At 38.5% G+C, this 17273-nt stretch overlaps 1 protein-coding gene across 7 annotated transcripts in view; it reads left to right on the top strand.

Annotated features, from left to right (window-relative positions):
* The window catches only part of AUTS2 (activator of transcription and developmental regulator AUTS2), a 1198864-nt gene that overhangs the window by 515784 nt on the left and 665807 nt on the right, over positions 1-17273 (top strand). For all 7 annotated transcript variants that reach the window (XM_017956233.3, XM_003895905.5, XM_021935193.2 and 4 more), the window contains one exon: positions 8432-8533. In XM_017956233.3, the coding sequence (XP_017811722.1) occupies positions 8432-8533 (102 nt within the window). The remainder of the gene's footprint in view (positions 1-8431; positions 8534-17273) is intronic.

Here is a 17273-nt window from a genome sequence, read left to right as displayed (position 1 = left end):
GGTGAAACCCTGTCTCTACTAAAAATACAAAAATTAGCCAGGCATGGTGGTGGGCGCAGCTACTCGGGAGGCTAAGGCAGGAGAATCGCTTGAACCCAGGAGTTGGAGGTTGCAATGAGCTGAGATTGTGCCATTGGACTCCAGCTTGGACAACAAGAGCGAGAAACTCCATCTCAAAAAAATAAATAAATACATAAATAAAATAAATTATTAACTTACAGTTTTTCTACTGCTATGAAGTCCACTGAACCCCTTTAAGTAATGTGTGTGTTTGGCAGCTGGAAGCACTTCAGCAGTTTTTATTTTCTAAGCTAATAGCACAATTTTAAGTCATTTCCTGTATAATAATACCTTAAGTGTTTATTGGGAATATCATTAACACAGATAAATAACTTTTCAAAGTCCAAGCATATCCAGAAATCCTGTTTCTTACTTTGCATTAATGAAACTGTTCTAATTGCATTAGAGTGACTTTATGATACATGAATTTTGAGGGAATACCAAACTTTCTTATTTAAAATCCACCATGGTAGGCAGAGTTCCAAGATGACCCTAGAAATACTTGCCCCTTATTTACTCCCATGTTTTCTTATGTAGCACTGTTGACTTTATGAAAGGAAGTTCTTCTGTAAGCCTCACCTAATCAAATGAACTATTAACAGGATCCTGACTTTCTGGAGTAAGAGATTAAACTGATGGGATCTTTCCTTTCTAAGATAAACTGCTTTATTAGAATATAAATTAGATATCATAAAATTCACTCATTATAACGGTACAAGCTGATTAATTTTAGTAAACTTAAAGAGTTATGCAATCATCACCATAAAACATTGCCACCACCTCAAAAATTTCCCTTGTGACCATTTGCGAATTGGTAATATCTTAAATTCTTGTGAAAAATCCTGTTAGAACTTGGTGGGCTATACTTTAATATGTTATTAAATTTAATTTGCTGCATTTCTTCAGATTTTTGCAGCTTTTTAAATTAGGAAGATCATCCTGTAGTTTCATTTTTTGTTTTGTCACCAGATTTTGGCACAAATTAACTTTCCATATTTTTTCATGTTCTGGAACAAGTGTTGTTAAATCTTCTTAAAAACTTTAGACCGTTTAATTATGGTTTTGAAAGTATCACTGTAGAATGTTTACTTTTGTATTTAGAAATTTATCTTTTTTTTTTGTTTTGCTTGCCATCTCTTTTATACTTAGATGTGTTAGAGGTGTCTCTTATATCTTTATGGGTTACTCCCAGATTATACTATAGTTTATTAACTGTACGATATTTTAATTTCTAATTATGTTCTTCTCATTTTTAGAATTCTCTTCCTCTGATTTTACTATACTTGCCTTTTTGTCTTACTTCTTTTTCGTTCGTTTTAATCTTTATAATTAGGCCATTTATTTGTTCTTTCACGTTTAATAGAAAATACATTAAGTCCAAGAGTTAACTTCTAGCAAAGATTTTACAATGTCTTATAAGTTTTAAAATTTGTAAATTTATAATTTTCATTTCCTTAATTTTTAAGTGGTGTATGTGTGATTTTGTCTTTTACCCAGTTGTAATTGTAGAGAGACTTTAAAAAAATTATTTAGGTGATATGGATATTTAGCATAAAATGCTGTTATTACTTTTTATCATAGAGAAGTCTGTTCATATGATTTTTACATTTTGAGATTTATTCTTATATTCTTTGTTACCTAGTACATTATCAGTTGGTGGTAATGTCCCATAGATCCTCTAGGTGTGTCTCTTTAAGTTACCCAATTTACTATAGGTTGACTAAGTCAAACTTCATTTTTTAACCTCTGCATCCTTTTTCATTGTTTTGTTTTCTTGTTCCTTGATTAGTAGGATGCTAAAGGCTCCCACCTTCTTTTGCTTTCTTTTATTTAGAATTTTTTTTACTTTATGTAATTTTATATAATGACTTATAACTTAAGACTTCAGAGGTATAAAAGGTAAAGATTGTATCCTTTCATCACTGTAAAATGACTTTGACAGGTGATTTTTACCTACTAATTTCTAATCGTGTGTCTTTTTCTCTCTCTCTTTTTTTAAATCTAGGAGTTCTTTGTAACTAATAAATAATGGGATCTCAGTGTGTTGATTGATCTATCTATCCATCTGTCTTACCCAACACAAACCATATTTTTTTTTAATTTTTAAATGTGAGCTTAATGTATTTATATTATTATCAGAACACTTTATTTTACGCTTTGCTTTCTTGCCTCTTTTCTTATTTTCTTTCCCTTTCTCTATTATGATTTGAATTATTTTATATTTTATAATGATTTGGAAGGCAAATATTTTTAACATGTAAATTTTACTAATGGTTAGCTTCAAGACTATCAAATTGTTACTTAAAACACTTTCTCTAACTATTGTAGATAACAAAAGAATCTTTGATTCTGTGATCCCAGAAAAATTCTTTGCCTTGCCCTTGTGTCCAAAATTTGTTAAATTTTGGCTTTTATGCACAACTTGGCACTGTACATTTAAAAGTACAACAAGTTTTCTTTTTTTAAAATAGTTTTTCTATCCAACTTTATAATTTTACTTGTAGTTATTTTGTGTTTGCTTATTTTGATTCATCAGCATTTTTCATTAAGTTTTTTAGTTTGGTTTATGTGCCTCTCATCTGAAATACCCTTTAAAACTTAAGGAATAAAATAGTACAAATTCAATCCATGATACTTTCCCAATTTGGGGGCAATTTTATCTTGAAAAAGAAAAACAGTATTTTTCAAGATTAAATACTTGACTGCTTTGATGGTAGTGAAGTCTATGGGTATATTAAAATTTTCTTGAAAAAGGAGAATCTTTTGAGCTTACTGAAACATTCCCCAGATTTTGTATAGAGTTCATTTACATTCCTACAGGAAAACCCATCTGTCTGAAAAAGTATATGTGCTGCTTTGAGGAACCAAATTTGTGGAAGGAGATTCCATTTGGACACTCTTCTACATTGCCTGCATAATTCGCATCATTCCTCTCAAATTACAGGCACAGATATATTCTCCACATAATTTATCCTTCTGTAAATTTTGTTTGATGGATTAATGACACCTACTGGGCATGTAGCATCTTTTTGAAACTCTCCATATCCAAGCTGAAAAGAATGGGAAAGCCCAACTCCCAAACGCTGAGCAGATGTGCACAGAATTGCGCTACCTTCATGCAGTCTAGGGTGATGGGACTTCGTTACATGTTCATTAGCAGTGATATAACTATGGATCGTTATTTTCCTAATTAGCCATTAATAACAGTTAACACTATAATGGGATCACAATTTCAGAATTTGGAGCATATATTGTTGACAATGAAATCTAATGAAAAACAAACTAGCTTCTTACATTTTATAAAAGATGTTAATCTCATTGATAGAATTACTGCCACTCATGGCAGATACCACCTTTCTTTCATTTTGCCTATTTATTTCTCATTGTGGTGCCCAAACTATTTAATATGTAATACTCTAATGGGAAGAAGCTTCTCACATTAGAGAGTAGATTATAGTAATTTTTAAATAAACAAGGTCCTGAAGTATGTAAAGGCTGATGGTAAGAAATCTTACTGAAAGCTTACTGTATCAGTTAGAAGAAAAGCTTTCTTGTAATAGCTGTCATGGATGCTCATACAAATCAATGCAAGCAGATCAATTTTTCTTAGCTCTTTAAATGTTTAAGTCAGCACCTGGCCTTTGTGATGTCTCTTGGTTGTAGGTGATAGCTGGGAATTTCAGGTGAAGGATTACAACTTCTGAGTTAGTTATGCTACCCCAAATGGTCCATTGGATGTGGCTAAAATGCTAGTTTGAAAATATATTTGGCTGGGCATGGTGGCTCACACCTGTAATCCCAGCACTTTGGGAGGCTGAAGTGGGCAGATCACCTGAGGTTGGGAGTTCGAGACCAACCTGACCAACATGGAGAAACCCCATCTCTACTAAAAATACAAAATTAGCTGGGTGTGGTGGCACATGCCTGTCATCCCAGCTACTTGGGAGGCTGAGGCAGGAGAATCGCCTGAACCCAGGAAGTGGAGGTTGTGGTGAGCCGAGATTGCACCATTGCACTCCAGCCTGGGCAACAAGAGTGAAACTCTGTCTCAGGGAAAAAAAAAAAAAAAAAAGAAAGAAAGAAAGAAAGAAAATATATTCATGGGATTAGGAATGAATACTTCTTTGCCTGAAATCTTGTGGTTTAGCTTTAGTACTTACTGTAGTCAATTCATTTCTTTGAAATATTGAGCTGTCTGACAGCTTAAAATCCTAAGTTTCCTTTAAACTTGAGCCTGGCTTTGGAGGAGAAAGGAGTGGATTTTATGTAAGGCTCTCTGAAGAGAATTCACTGAAGTGCTTTTTGCTGGCAGGGCACTGGGAAGGCTAGCAGGCTGCTTCCTCTCAGTCCTTCTTGGGTTTTGCCCTTAGCCTAGATCAACATTTAGTCAGATAATTTACGTCAGGGCCACTGAAGTGTGTTTTTATGCCTTGGTAAAGTCATCATTTTCCTTTCATGAAGAAGCATGGAAAAGGCCCAGGTGCAATGCCCAGGTTTTGTTAAGCCAGTTGGATATTAGTAACAGCCTTGACGCTCTTTATATTCTTAGTTCCCAGCTGGATATGTAGCTCTCATCTAAGTTGGGAACTGAGTTTTTATTATTAGTTTTTTAAATAGAGACGGGGTCTTGCTATGTTTTCTGGGCTGGTCTCGAACTCCTGGGCTCAAGGGATCCCCCTGCTTCGGCCTCCCAAAGTGCTGGGATCATAGACATGAGCCACCGTGCTCAGCCGTAAAGGTGTTGATCAAATATCACCTAACAAGATTCTTTTCTTTGTGACTGTACTATAGTCAAGTACCACAAAGAAATTGAGAACATGTTGTGTAGAGAATACTGATATGTTACAGAATCATTACTTCCATGTCAAATGTCAAACATCTAACTGTGCACTGAGAATTACTTTTTTCATCCATACCTTGGGGATAGTTCTACCTGCCCTTTCTTAACTCAGAATCAGTGGGGTAAGAGTTTGATACTGCTTATGAATTCGAGGGCCCATGCCACATGCAGACTTTATTATCGGTATAACTGTGTTATAACAATAGGCTTTTTGAGCTTGAAAAATGTATCATAATTATTAAAGGCATTTAATGAAGAATGACGTGCTAGCTAAATTTTGAAGGCATATTAAAAATATAAATAATAGAAAGAAAGAGCTCTTCAAAGACCATAGCAGAGGAGGTAAGAGCTGAGCCTTAAAAAACATCTTGAAGCGCCGGGCGTGGTGGCTCAAGCCTGTAATCCCAGCACTTTGGGAGGCCGAGACGGGCGGATCACGAGGTCAGGAGATCGAGACCATCCTGGCTAACACGGTGAAACCCCGTCTCTACTAAAAAAAACCAAAAAAAAACCTAGCCGGGCGTGGTGGCAGACGCCTGTAGTCCCAGCTAGTCGGGAGGCTGAGGCAGGAGAATGGCGTAAACCCGGGAGGCGGAGCTTGCAGTGAGCTGAGATCCGGCCACTGCACTCCAGCCTGGGCAACAGAGCGAGACTCCGTCTCAAAAAAAAAACAAAAAACAAAAAAAATCTTGAAGCACAGAGAAGGTAAGGGTGAACATTCCAGACAGAGGGAATCTCGTGTGAAAAAAATTACAGAGCAGGAAAGGACAAGAAAAGTTCAGGAAATGAAGACAAGGTGATGTTCATTTTAGATTAAATCTCTCCTTTATTATCAGTATAAAATTGAAAAATTGGAGAGAATGACAATATTCTGAACTTTTATTCCATAGTAATAGCAAAAGCCTCATACAACTTGCATCTGAATTAACTTAGAATGAGGAGGTTTAGCATTAACTGAGGAGAAAACTAAGTACTTAAGAGCTCAGGAGGATACAAAGTAAAATTAGCATCAATTATCTGGGCTCCTTTACAGAAGACTTCCCGGAGAAAGGGATTTTAGAAGAATGTGATAAAAGTGAATTTCTGGCCGGGCGCGGTGGCTCACGCCTGTAATCCCAGCACTTTGGGAGGCTGAGACGGGCGGATCACGAGGTCAGGAGATCGAGACCATCCTGGCTAACACGGTGAAACCCTGTCTCTACTAAAAAAATACAAAAATTAGCCGGGCGCGGTGGCGGGCGCCTGTAGTCCCAGCTATACTGGAGGCTGAGGCAGGAGAATGGCTTGAACCCGGGAGGCGGAGCTTGCAGTGAGCCGAGATCGCGCCACTGCACTCCAGCCTGGGCGACAGGGCGAGACTCCGTCTCAAAAAAAAAAAAAAAAAAAAAGTGAATTTCTGGAAAGGTTGATAGCAAAAAAGAATGCCTTGTTTTGAAGACATGGGGGAAGCTGACTCTGTGAATAGTATGACCAGAAGTGAGGTCTGAAATGTAGTCTTTAAAGACTACAAGGAATGTTGATTCAGCCTCACTCTCTATTCATCTTGGTTTCATCTTCCCCTTGGCACCATAGCCACTTGAAATCCCTGCAGGCAGAAGTTTGCTACTTACTGCCTGTTCTGTTCTTTGAAATTCCCTCCTGTCTAGAAAAATGGCGCTTATGTTTAGTTTGAGATTTTCCATGTTTTCATTCATGCACCCATCTCTAATGTTTCTTGTTATTGTATCCCCAAAGGAACTCTGTTTCAAATGAGACTGCTGATCATTTCCCAGTATGTTGCTTTTTCTGTCTTTGCTTTCTGCCTTTCTCTTCACTGGAGTGTCTTTCACTGTCCTCTGAGCCATGAGTTTAATCTACTTTCAAAATCCAAGGCTTCAGAAATCACTTCTCTGAACCTCCCTGGCTACTTTTTGGTTTCATTGAACATGTATCTCCTTGTGGTGTTGTATTTGCTTTTCTTGTGCTGCCTTTGTCTTGTTACATTGAAAACATTGTCAAGGGGCTGTGACTTGTAACCTATATACTACATTGCTTGGTGTTTCTGAAAATGTGGTTGGTGATGATATTGTAGACCAATGCTCCATATATTTATGACTTACAGTCTCATATAGCCTGATGGTTTTCAATTTTACGTCTTTATTCATTTTTAATGGAAAACTGGAGCTTGTTAAATGTGTAGAAACCACTAGAATATAAACTTCATGAGAAGACTTTTGTTTTGTTTTTTTTGGTGTAGTAGCATATCTTCAGCACTTAGTTCTAGCCCAGAGGTGGCACTTAATACATTATTTGTTGAATAAGTGCTGATTTAATTTACTTAATCTGTAGGTCTTCATTGGTTCTTTTAAATATCCAGTAAGAAGCCTCCAGGATGTTATCTCAATAAACAAGATCATTAGGTGTCATCCCACTGTTTAAAGGATAACATCGCAGCATCTCATCATTTTTTTCCTAGGAGAATAAAACTTTCTTTTACTTTGCTCTGATTTGTTTCTTTTTTTGCGACAAGACAGAAGAAAAAAGATAAGAAATCATAGTTGGTGTAATCTCACTTCAGCTTATTCAATGTTTTTGGTCTTTTCATTACTGAAAAAAAATTGCAGTGGAACAGAAGAAAAAATTTGATGGAAAGACTACTTTCTAATTTATGGACCTTGGTTTGGCTTTTTAGATGTTTATTTAAGGCTTGCCCACTCTTTTCTCTACATTGACATTTCATGGTGAATATTTTGCTTATTCTACCCTCTGTGTTTTTTCTATGGCAGCTTGTCTGGCAGTATTCAGAAACAGAAGAATATTAAAGATCAGAACCTTAAATTGTTCACTTTTTTTTTTTTTTTTTTTTGGATGAAGTCTCACTCTGTCGTCCAGGCTGGAGTACACTGATGCAGTCCCAGCTCACTGCAACCTCTGCCTCCTGGGTTCAAGTGATTCTCCTGCCTCAGACTCCTGAGTAGCTGGGACTATAGGCACATGCCACCACGCCCAGCTAAATTTTGCATTTTTAATAGAGACGGGGTTTCACCATGTTGGTCAGGCTAGTCTCAAACTCCTGACCTCGTGATCCTCCTACCTCAGCCTCCCAAAGTGCTGCAATTACAGGCATGAGCCACCGTGCCTGGCTCTTCACTGTTGACAAGAATCAAAAACAGGAACTAAGAAGGAGACCACTGCCGGGCGCGGTGGCTCAAGCCTGTAATCCCAGCACTTTGGGAGGCCGAGACGGGCGGATCACGAGGTCAGGAGATCGAGACCATCCTGGCTAACACGGTGACACCCCATCTCTGCTAAAAAAAAAAATACAAAAAAACTAGCTGGGCGTGGTGGCGGGCGCCTGTAGTCCCAGCTACTCGGGAGGCTGAGGCAGGATAATAGCGTGAACCCGGGGGAGGGGGAGCTTGCAGTGAGCTGAGATCCAGCCACTGCACTCCAGCCTGGGCGACAGAGTGAGACTCCGTCTCAAAAAAAAAAAAAAGAAAAAAGAAGGAGACCACTAACTTTTTCCTTTTTCCTCTTTTCTTTTGCCTTTAGCTCAAGCCAGGACAGAACAGCTGCAGGGACAGTGACAGTGAAAGTGCCAGTGGAGAATCGAAGGGCTTCCACCGGAGCAGCTCTCGGGAAAGGCTCAGCGATGTAAGTTTAATTAAAAATAAATAAATAAATAAATAAACCAAAACCACTAGGCCACACACACACCATTGGTTCAAGTCTGAATTACATAACTTTCCCTCATCTTTACAATTTTTTTGTCTACCCAAGCATTGCGGTTCACATTATCTTTGTATACCTATGTGAGCATTGTAGTTATGGTGTCATTCTAAAATGTCGTTTGAGCAAAAATGTATTTTGATGAATCATGAGGTAGGAGGAACTATTTGTTACCTTAGAAACAACAAGGCCGGGCATGGTGGCTCATGCCTGTAATACGAGCGCTTTGGGAGTCTAAGGCAGGTGGATCACCTGAGGTCGGAAGTTCGAGACCAGCCTGACCAACATGGAGAAACCCTGTCTCTACTAAAATTACAAAATTAGCCGGGCATGGTGGTGCATGCCTGTAATCCCAGCTACTCAGGGGTCTGAGGCAGGAGAATCACTTGAACCCAGGAGGTGGAGGTTGCGGCGAGCTGAGATCCAGCCATTGCATTCCAGCCTGGGCAACATGAGCGAAACTACGTCTCAACAACAACAACAACAACAACAGACGACAAAGAGGAATGATGATACTTTTATTATCTGTTGCAACTGAAAGAAGTAGTCAAGTAGTGCTGAGTCTGAGAAATGACATCCTTTAGCTATGGGCTTTTTGTAATTTCTTCACTTAAGAAATTGTTAACAATCCCTGTCATTTTTATTCCTGCTGGAAGTGATGACTAACCAGCCACTTACTTGGCAAGATGAGGAATTAAATTTCCTGATGGGGCTGGGCACAGTGGCTCACACCTGTAATCCCAGCATTTTGGGAGGCTCAGGCAGGTGGATCATGAGGTCAGGAGTTCGAAACCAGCCTGGCCAATATGGTGAAACCCCGTCTTTACTAAAAATACAAAAATTAGCTGGTCATGGTGGCACATGCCTGTAATCCCAGCTACTTGGGAGGCTGAGGCAGGAAAATCTCCGAACCCGGGAGGCAGAGGTTGCAGTGAGCTGAGATCTCACCACTGTGCCCAGCCTGGGCAACAGAGCAAGAGCCCATCTCAAAAAAAGAAAAGAAAATTCCTGTTGAATTTCTGGAAGGAAAACCTTGTGAGAATGCGTCATACCTCTTTAGATGCCTATTTGCCCTTTAGATGTGATTTTAATTGTTCTCTAGTCTCCTACCCACCAACAGGGCAGGTTCCTCCTCTGTTGCTTCTCAGAACCACCTACGCCTCTTTGGACTCTCTTGCCTTCTTTACTCATGTGTCATATATCAGCATTCTTTTTTTTTTTTTTTTTTGACAGAGTCTCACTCTGTCGCCAGGTTGGAGTGCAATGGTGCGATCTCGGCTCACTGCAACCTCTGCCTCCCAGGTTGAAGTGATTCTCCTGCCTTATCCCCCCAAGTAGCTGGGACTACAGGCGTGCACCACCATGCCCAACTAATTTTTGTATTTTTAGTGACAGGGTTTCACCATGTTGGCCAGGATGGTCTCGATCTCTTGACCTCGTGATCTGCACACCTCGGCCTTCCAAAGTGCTGGGATTATAGGCGTGAGCCACCACACGCCCAGGCATATATCAACATTCTTAACTCATCTGTGCCTCAAGAGCAACACTTGGAAATTCTTTTGTGAAGTGGATCAAGTAAAGAGAATTTTTTTTTTTTTTTTTGAGATGGAGTCTCACTCTGTCACCAGACTGGAGTGCAGTGGCCTGATCTCAGCTCACTGCAACCTCTGCCCCCCGAGTTCAAGCGATTCTCCTGCCTCTGCCTCCTGAGTACCCTGGATTACAGGCACTTGCCACCCCACCCAGCTAATTTTTGTATTTTTAATAGAGACCGGGTTTCACCATATTGGCCAGGCTGGTTTTGAACTCCTGACTTCATGATCTGCCACCCCAGCCTCCCAAAGTGCTGGAATTAGAGCTGTGCGCCACCACGCCTGGCTTAATTTTTGTATTTTTAGTAGAGACAGGGTTGCTCCATGTTGGCCAGGATGATCTAGCATTAACAGAGTAAGTGAGAGAGTAGTATCATGAAAAAAAGAGAGAATACTTCAGAGTGTCTGAGTATTAAGAATAAATAAAGGATATGTAATGAGGAGCAAAATCCTTTATTTTCTCCTTTTTTTAAAAAAAAAAAAACACCATTCTCTAAAGCAGTGTGCTGTTCATTATAAAGTACAAGATGATTCATTGAGTTCCAGAGAGAAAATATTAGTACATTTTTTTTTCTTAGAAAAAGAAATTAAACTTTACTAGTATTCAATTTAACGAGTGGGGAATAGTTGTTGTCTATAATTTTTAAATACATGGATCTAAGGAGTGTATATTCAAAACTTTTTTTACTGAGAGATGTCTACTAACATAAATGGTTGGAGACTACTGTAGCACACTGAGCAGTTCTCTATGATAATACCACATCCATCTCTCCATAGCCGAGGTATACAACTCCGAGACACAACTGCCTTCCTGCACCTCTCATGAAAGTTTGTGAGGTTTATGATGAGATGTTGTATGAGATTCTGAATTCTTATAGGAATTAAATGGAATAAAGTATAATTATTTTTATGTTATTTTAATATATTAGTTATAGATAATTACCTCCCCTTCTTCTGTGGTATAATATCAAATTATATAAATAAAGAGTACTAACAGTCTTTTATTGTGTGTGTGTTTCTGTGTGTAAGAATATGTTTTATTGTGTGTCTATGTGTTTGATTAATTTTGTGATAGAGCTATACAATCATAAAACCATGACAACTTTTCTTATCTAAGTTGTTAATGTTTAAACAGCTGTTTTTGTGAGATTTTTGTTACACTTTTAATGTAAGATCTCATTGACCCTGGAAATTATTCCAGGGTTAGTCAGTCATATTTTCTTCATAGCGTAGAGAAATGAAAGCCATGTTAGTTTAGGGGACTAGAGCTGCCATTGGGTCTTTTGGCTTGTTTCCTGTAACTCACTTTCTGTTAGATAAAAATAAATTGACAAAAGACATTCCATATTCATGAATAGAAAGACTAAATATTATTAAGATGTCAGTACTACCCTAAGCTATTTATAGATTCAGTGCAATGTATATCATAATTCCAACAACCTTTTTTGCAAAAATGGAAAAGCAGATTCTCAAATACATATGAAATGGCTTGAGGCCTTAATAACCAACACAGTCTAGAAAAAGAACAAAGTTAGAGGACTTACACTTACCAACATCAAAACTCACTGCAAAACTACAGTTAATCAAAACAGTTTGGTACTGGCCTAATATTAGACACACAGACCAATGGAGTAGAATGGAGAGCCCAGAAGGAAGCCCATACTTATATGCCCAACTGATTTTTAACAAGAGTGCCAAGACACTTCAATGGGGAAAGAATTTTCTCTTCAACAGATGGCATTGAGACAACTGGATTTCTATGTACAAAAGAATGAAGTTTGACCCCTACATCACACTATGTACCAAAATAAACTCAAAATGAATCAATGACAAAAATTTAAATGTGAACACCATAAAACTCTTAGAAGAAAATATACGGGTAAATCTTCATGACCTTCAGTTTGGCAGTGGCTTATTAGATATGACACCAAAAGCATGTACAATGAAAGAGAAAATAAATTGGACTTCATCAAAATTAAAAATTTCTGCACACCAAAGAACATTATCAAGAAAGTAAAAAGACAGCCTACAAAATGGGGGAAAGATTTGCAAATCATATAACTGGTATTTGTTATACAGAATATATAAAGAACTCCTACAACTCAATAATAGTCAACCTAATGCAAAAATGTGCAAAGAATTTGAGAAATATTTCTACAAAGAAGTACAAAGAAGAGGTACTTGAAAAATGCTGAAAATCATTAGTTATTAGAGAAATGCAAATTAAAACTGTAACAAGATTATCATTTTATACCTAGTAGGATGGTTACGCTTTTTAAAAGAGAATGAAAAATAAGTGTTGGCAAGGATGTGGAGAGGTTGGAACACTCATACATTACTGGTGGGAATGTAAAATGATGCAGCCACTGAAGAAAACAACTTGGCAGTTCCTCAAAAAGCTGAAACATATAATTACCATATGACCCAGCAATTTCACTTTTAATATCCCAAAGAATGGAAAACATGAACTTAAACAGAGACTTGTAAGCCAGTGTTCACTGCAGCATTATTTATGGTAGCCAAAAGGTAGAAACAAACCATGTGTTTCTCAACAAATGAATTGATAAACGAAACGTGACAGCTTGGCTGATATGCACACAATGGAATATACTCAGCCATAAAAAGGATTGGCATTGTAATATATACTACAGTATGGATGAACTTTAAAAATATCATGCTAAAGAAAAGCAAGACAAAGAAGGACAAATATTGTGTGATTCCACATATATGAGGTATCTAGAATACGCAAATTCATAGAGACGTAAAGTAGAATAGAACTTACCAGGAATTTGGGGGATGGAGAGTGGGAGGGAGAAAAGCTATTGCTTGACAGAGTTTCTTTTTGGGGATGATGATAATGTTTTAGAAATAGATAGTCATGACAGTTGTTCAATGTTTTGAATGTAATTAATGCCACTGAATTACACAATTAAAAAATGGTGATCTGTTAAAAAATGTAAAAATGATTAGGGCTGTAATAACGCTTATTGTGCTTTCACTCTGTTGAAAATATGGAAAATAGTTACAACTTTTACCATCCTTGTCTACTAATTGTGTCACCTGTGTCATTTCTGGTCCTGTTTCTATTGGTTGTTTTTTCTCTTCATTATGGATCATATTTTCCTGCTGCTTTGTATGCCTGGCAATTTTTCACTGGATGCCAGACATTATAAAATCCTGTCAGTGTTAAGTCAGTCAATGAGACACTTTCAATTCATATTGTTTATTATATTTAAAAATTATGAAAAAAATTTGTGGACCTATAGTAGGCATATCATTCATTAATTATTAACATTCATACTTTTTGCAACATTACTAAAAAGGAAAGAAGGAAAATTGATCCAAAAAGTGGACATTAAGTGAAATGTTTTGAGATCCCTAGTCACATTTCCCTCACACATGTGCAGGTCTGTGGTTGCGGAGTCCTGTGTCAAACACTTCTTTTTTTTTTTTTTTTTTTTGACACGGAGTTTCGCTCTTGTTGCTCAGGCTGGAGTGCAGCAGCATGATGTTGGCTCACTGCAACCTCCACCTCCTGGGTTCAAGCAATTCTCCTGCCTCAGCCTCCTGAGTAGCTGGGATTACAGGCGCTTGCCACCACGCCCAGCTAATTTTTTGTATTTTTAGTAGAGATGGGTTTCACCATGTTAGCCAGGCTGGTCTCAAACTCCTGACCTCAGGTGATCCACCTGCCTTGGCCTTCCAAAGTGCTGGGATTACAGGCATGAGCCATCATGTTCGGCCGAGATGAAAGCTTTTAACAAGTCAGCCCACAGAATGATTCTTTTGGATACCAAAGCAACACCTACCTGTGCAATATTTTAGAGAATAAAGATGCCCCATTTTTGCTTGAAAGAGAATTAACAATTAATTTATTTTTTACTTTTATTTTAGTTTCCTGGGTATATGTGAAGGTTTGTTACATAGGTAAACTCATGTCACAGGGGTTTGTTTACAAATTATTTCATCACCCAGTACCCAATAGTTATCTTTTCTACTCCTCTCCCTCTTACCACCCTTCACCCTCAAGCAGACCCTAGTGTCTGTTGTTTCCCTCTCTGTGTTCATAAGTTCTTACTATTTAGGTCCCACTTGTAAGTGAGAACATGTGGTATTTGGTTTTCTGTTCCTACATTACTTTGCTGAGGATAGTAGCCTCTAGCACTATCCATGTTCCTGCAAAAGACATAATCTCGTTCTTTTTTATGGCAGTGTAGTATTTTGTGGTTTATATATACCAAATTTTCTTTATCCAGTTTGTCATTGATGGGCATTTAGGTTGATTCCATGTCTTTGCTATTGTGAATAGTGCTTCAGTCAACATTTGCATGCATGTGTCATTATGGTAGAATGATTTATATTCCTCTGGGTTTATATCCAGTAATGGGATTGCTGGGTCAAATGATAGTTCTGCTTTTGGCTTTTTGAGGAATCATCATACTGCTTTCCACAATAGTTGAACTAATTTACACTCCCACCGATAGTTTATAAGTGTTCCCTTGTCTCTGCAACCTTGCCAGCATCTGTTGTTTTTTGACGTTTTAATATTAATAATAGCCATTTCGACTGGTGAGATGATATCTCATTGTGGTTTTGATTTGCATTTCTCTGATCATCAGTGATATTGAGCTTTTTTTGTATAGGCTTGTTGGCTGCATATATGTGTTCTTTTGAAAAGTATCTCTTCATGTTCTTTGCCCACTTTTAAATGGAGTTGTTTGGTTTTATCTTGTAAATTTGTTTAGCTCCTTATAAATGCTGGATATTAGACCTTTGTCAGATGCATAGTTTGCAAACATTTTCTCCCATTCTGTAGGTTGTCTGTTTACTCTGTTGATAGTTTCTTTTGCTGTGCAGAAGCTCTTAAGTTTAATTAGATCCCAATTGTCCATTTTTGCCTTTGTTTGATTGCTTTTGATGACTTTGTCATGAAATCTTTGCCCTTTCCTATCTGCAGCATAGTATTGCCTAGGTTGTCTTCCAGGATTTTTATAGTTTTGGGTTTTACACTTGTCTTTGATCCATCTTGAGTTGGTTTTTGTATATGGTGTAAGGAAGGGGTCCAGCTTCACTCTTTTTTTTTTTTTTTTGAGATGGTGTCTCACTGTGTCGCAAGGCTGGAGTACAGTGGCACGATCTTGGCTCACTGCAACCTCTGACTCCCTGGTTCAGATGATTCTTTTGCCTCAGTCCCCCGAGTGGCTGGGATTACAGGCATGTGCCACCACGCCCAGCTAATTTTTGTATTTTTAGTAGACAGGGTGTTTTACCGCATTGGCCAGGATGGTCTCAAACTCCTGACCTCGTGATCTGCCCACCTTGGCCTCCCAAAGTGCTAGGATTGCAGACGTGAGCCACTGCTCTTGGCCCATCTTCAGTCTTCTTTAATGCCTATCAGAGAGTGAGAAGGTGGAGTCAAAGACTACTACTGGCTTCTGTTTTGTTTTACTTTTTTTTTTTTTTTTTTTTGAGACGGAGTCTCACTCTGTCGCCCAGGCTGGAGTGCAGTGGTGTGATCTCTGCTCACTGCAAACTCTGCCTCCCGGGTTCACGCCATTCTCCCGCCTCAGCCTCCCGAGTAGCTGGGACTACAGGTGCCCGCCACCATGCCCGGCTAAGTTTTTGTATTTTTAGTAGAAACGGGGTTTCATCGTATTAGCCAGGATGGTCTCAATCTCCCGACCTCATGATCCACCTGCCTCAGCCTCCCAAAGTGCTGGGATTATAGGCGTGAGCCACCACGCTGGCCCCTGTTTTTTCTTTAAAAATCCCATATTAGTTCTTATTATGCTTATTCTTTCACTTCATTAAACATATGGAAAATAGTTATTACAGCTTTTACTGTCCTTGTGTACTAATTTTGTCACCTGTGCCATTTCTGGGCCTGTTTCTATTGGTTGATTTTTCTCCTCACTGTGGGTCATATTTTCTGGCTTCTTTGTATGCCTGGCAATTTTTTATTGAGTGCCAGACATCATAAAATTTTCCTTGTTGGGTACTGGGTATTTCTAGTTTCTATAAACATTACTCATTTTGGCGTACAGTTTTGTTATGTAGACGTGTGTGTGTGTGTGTGTTTAATGTTTGCTTTTGTACTTTGTTGGAGAAGACTAGAACAATCTTTAGTCTAAAGATAATTTTTCCTCCATGCTGACTGAGTACTCTGCCTAATCCCTAATGTCTTACAAGGTTTTTCCACTGTGGATTGTGGGAAAACAAACTATTCCCTGCCTTGTGTGAGCTTTGTAAGGTCTTCCTCCTCCTTTCCAGTGGTTGTTTTCCTTGCCTCAGGTATTTTTCTCTCACAGATGTGCTGATTAGTCTTCAGGTGGAAACTAGAGGGGAACCTTCTGCAGCTTTCATGATTCTCACTTTCTGTGATGCTGTCCTCCTTATCCTCTGCCTTGGAGTTCCAGCTGTCTTGGCCTCCCCTTATTCTCAACTCTGTCTTCAAGACTCAGACATTCCACCTGGGTCACCTCCTACCCCTCAATGCTGTGGCATGAAAACTCTCCAGGCAGTGAGGTGGGAAAATTTTAAGGGTCACCCTACTTTTTTCTCTTCTCTCAAATATTATTGTCCTTTATCTTACCCAGTTTCTAAAAACTCCTGTTGCATACATTTTGTCCAGTTTTTTAGTTGCTTGAGGTGGGAGAATACATTCAGTCCCTATTAGTCCATCATGCCCATGACTCGTTTTTCAGCTAAGATGAAAATTTCCGTCTGCCTTTTCACCCATTTTAGTGATATTTTTAGGAGCGTTGGCAGTTGAGACTTACTGTCAAGTGAGGTTAATCAAAATACTATATTTTTCTAGCTTTGTTTTTTTGAATTGGTTAGGCCAAAAGAATAAGAATAAAGAATTCCAGTATAGCTGGAGAATTTGACTCATGGGTGAGGCTTAAAAACACCAAATATGCGGCCAGGTGTGGTGGCTCACGCCTGCAATCCCAGCACTTTTGGAGGCCAAGGCAGGCAGATCACTTGAGGTCAGGAGTACAAGATCAGCCTGGCCAACATGGTGAAACCCCGTCTCTACTAAAAATACAAATAAATTAGCTGGGCGTGGTGGA

The sequence above is a fragment of the Papio anubis genome, chromosome 4 (assembly GCF_008728515.1).
Source record: "Papio anubis isolate 15944 chromosome 4, Panubis1.0, whole genome shotgun sequence".
NCBI classification, from domain to species: Eukaryota; Metazoa; Chordata; class Mammalia; order Primates; family Cercopithecidae; genus Papio; species Papio anubis.
This window is presented reverse-complemented; position numbering and strand designations above follow the sequence as displayed.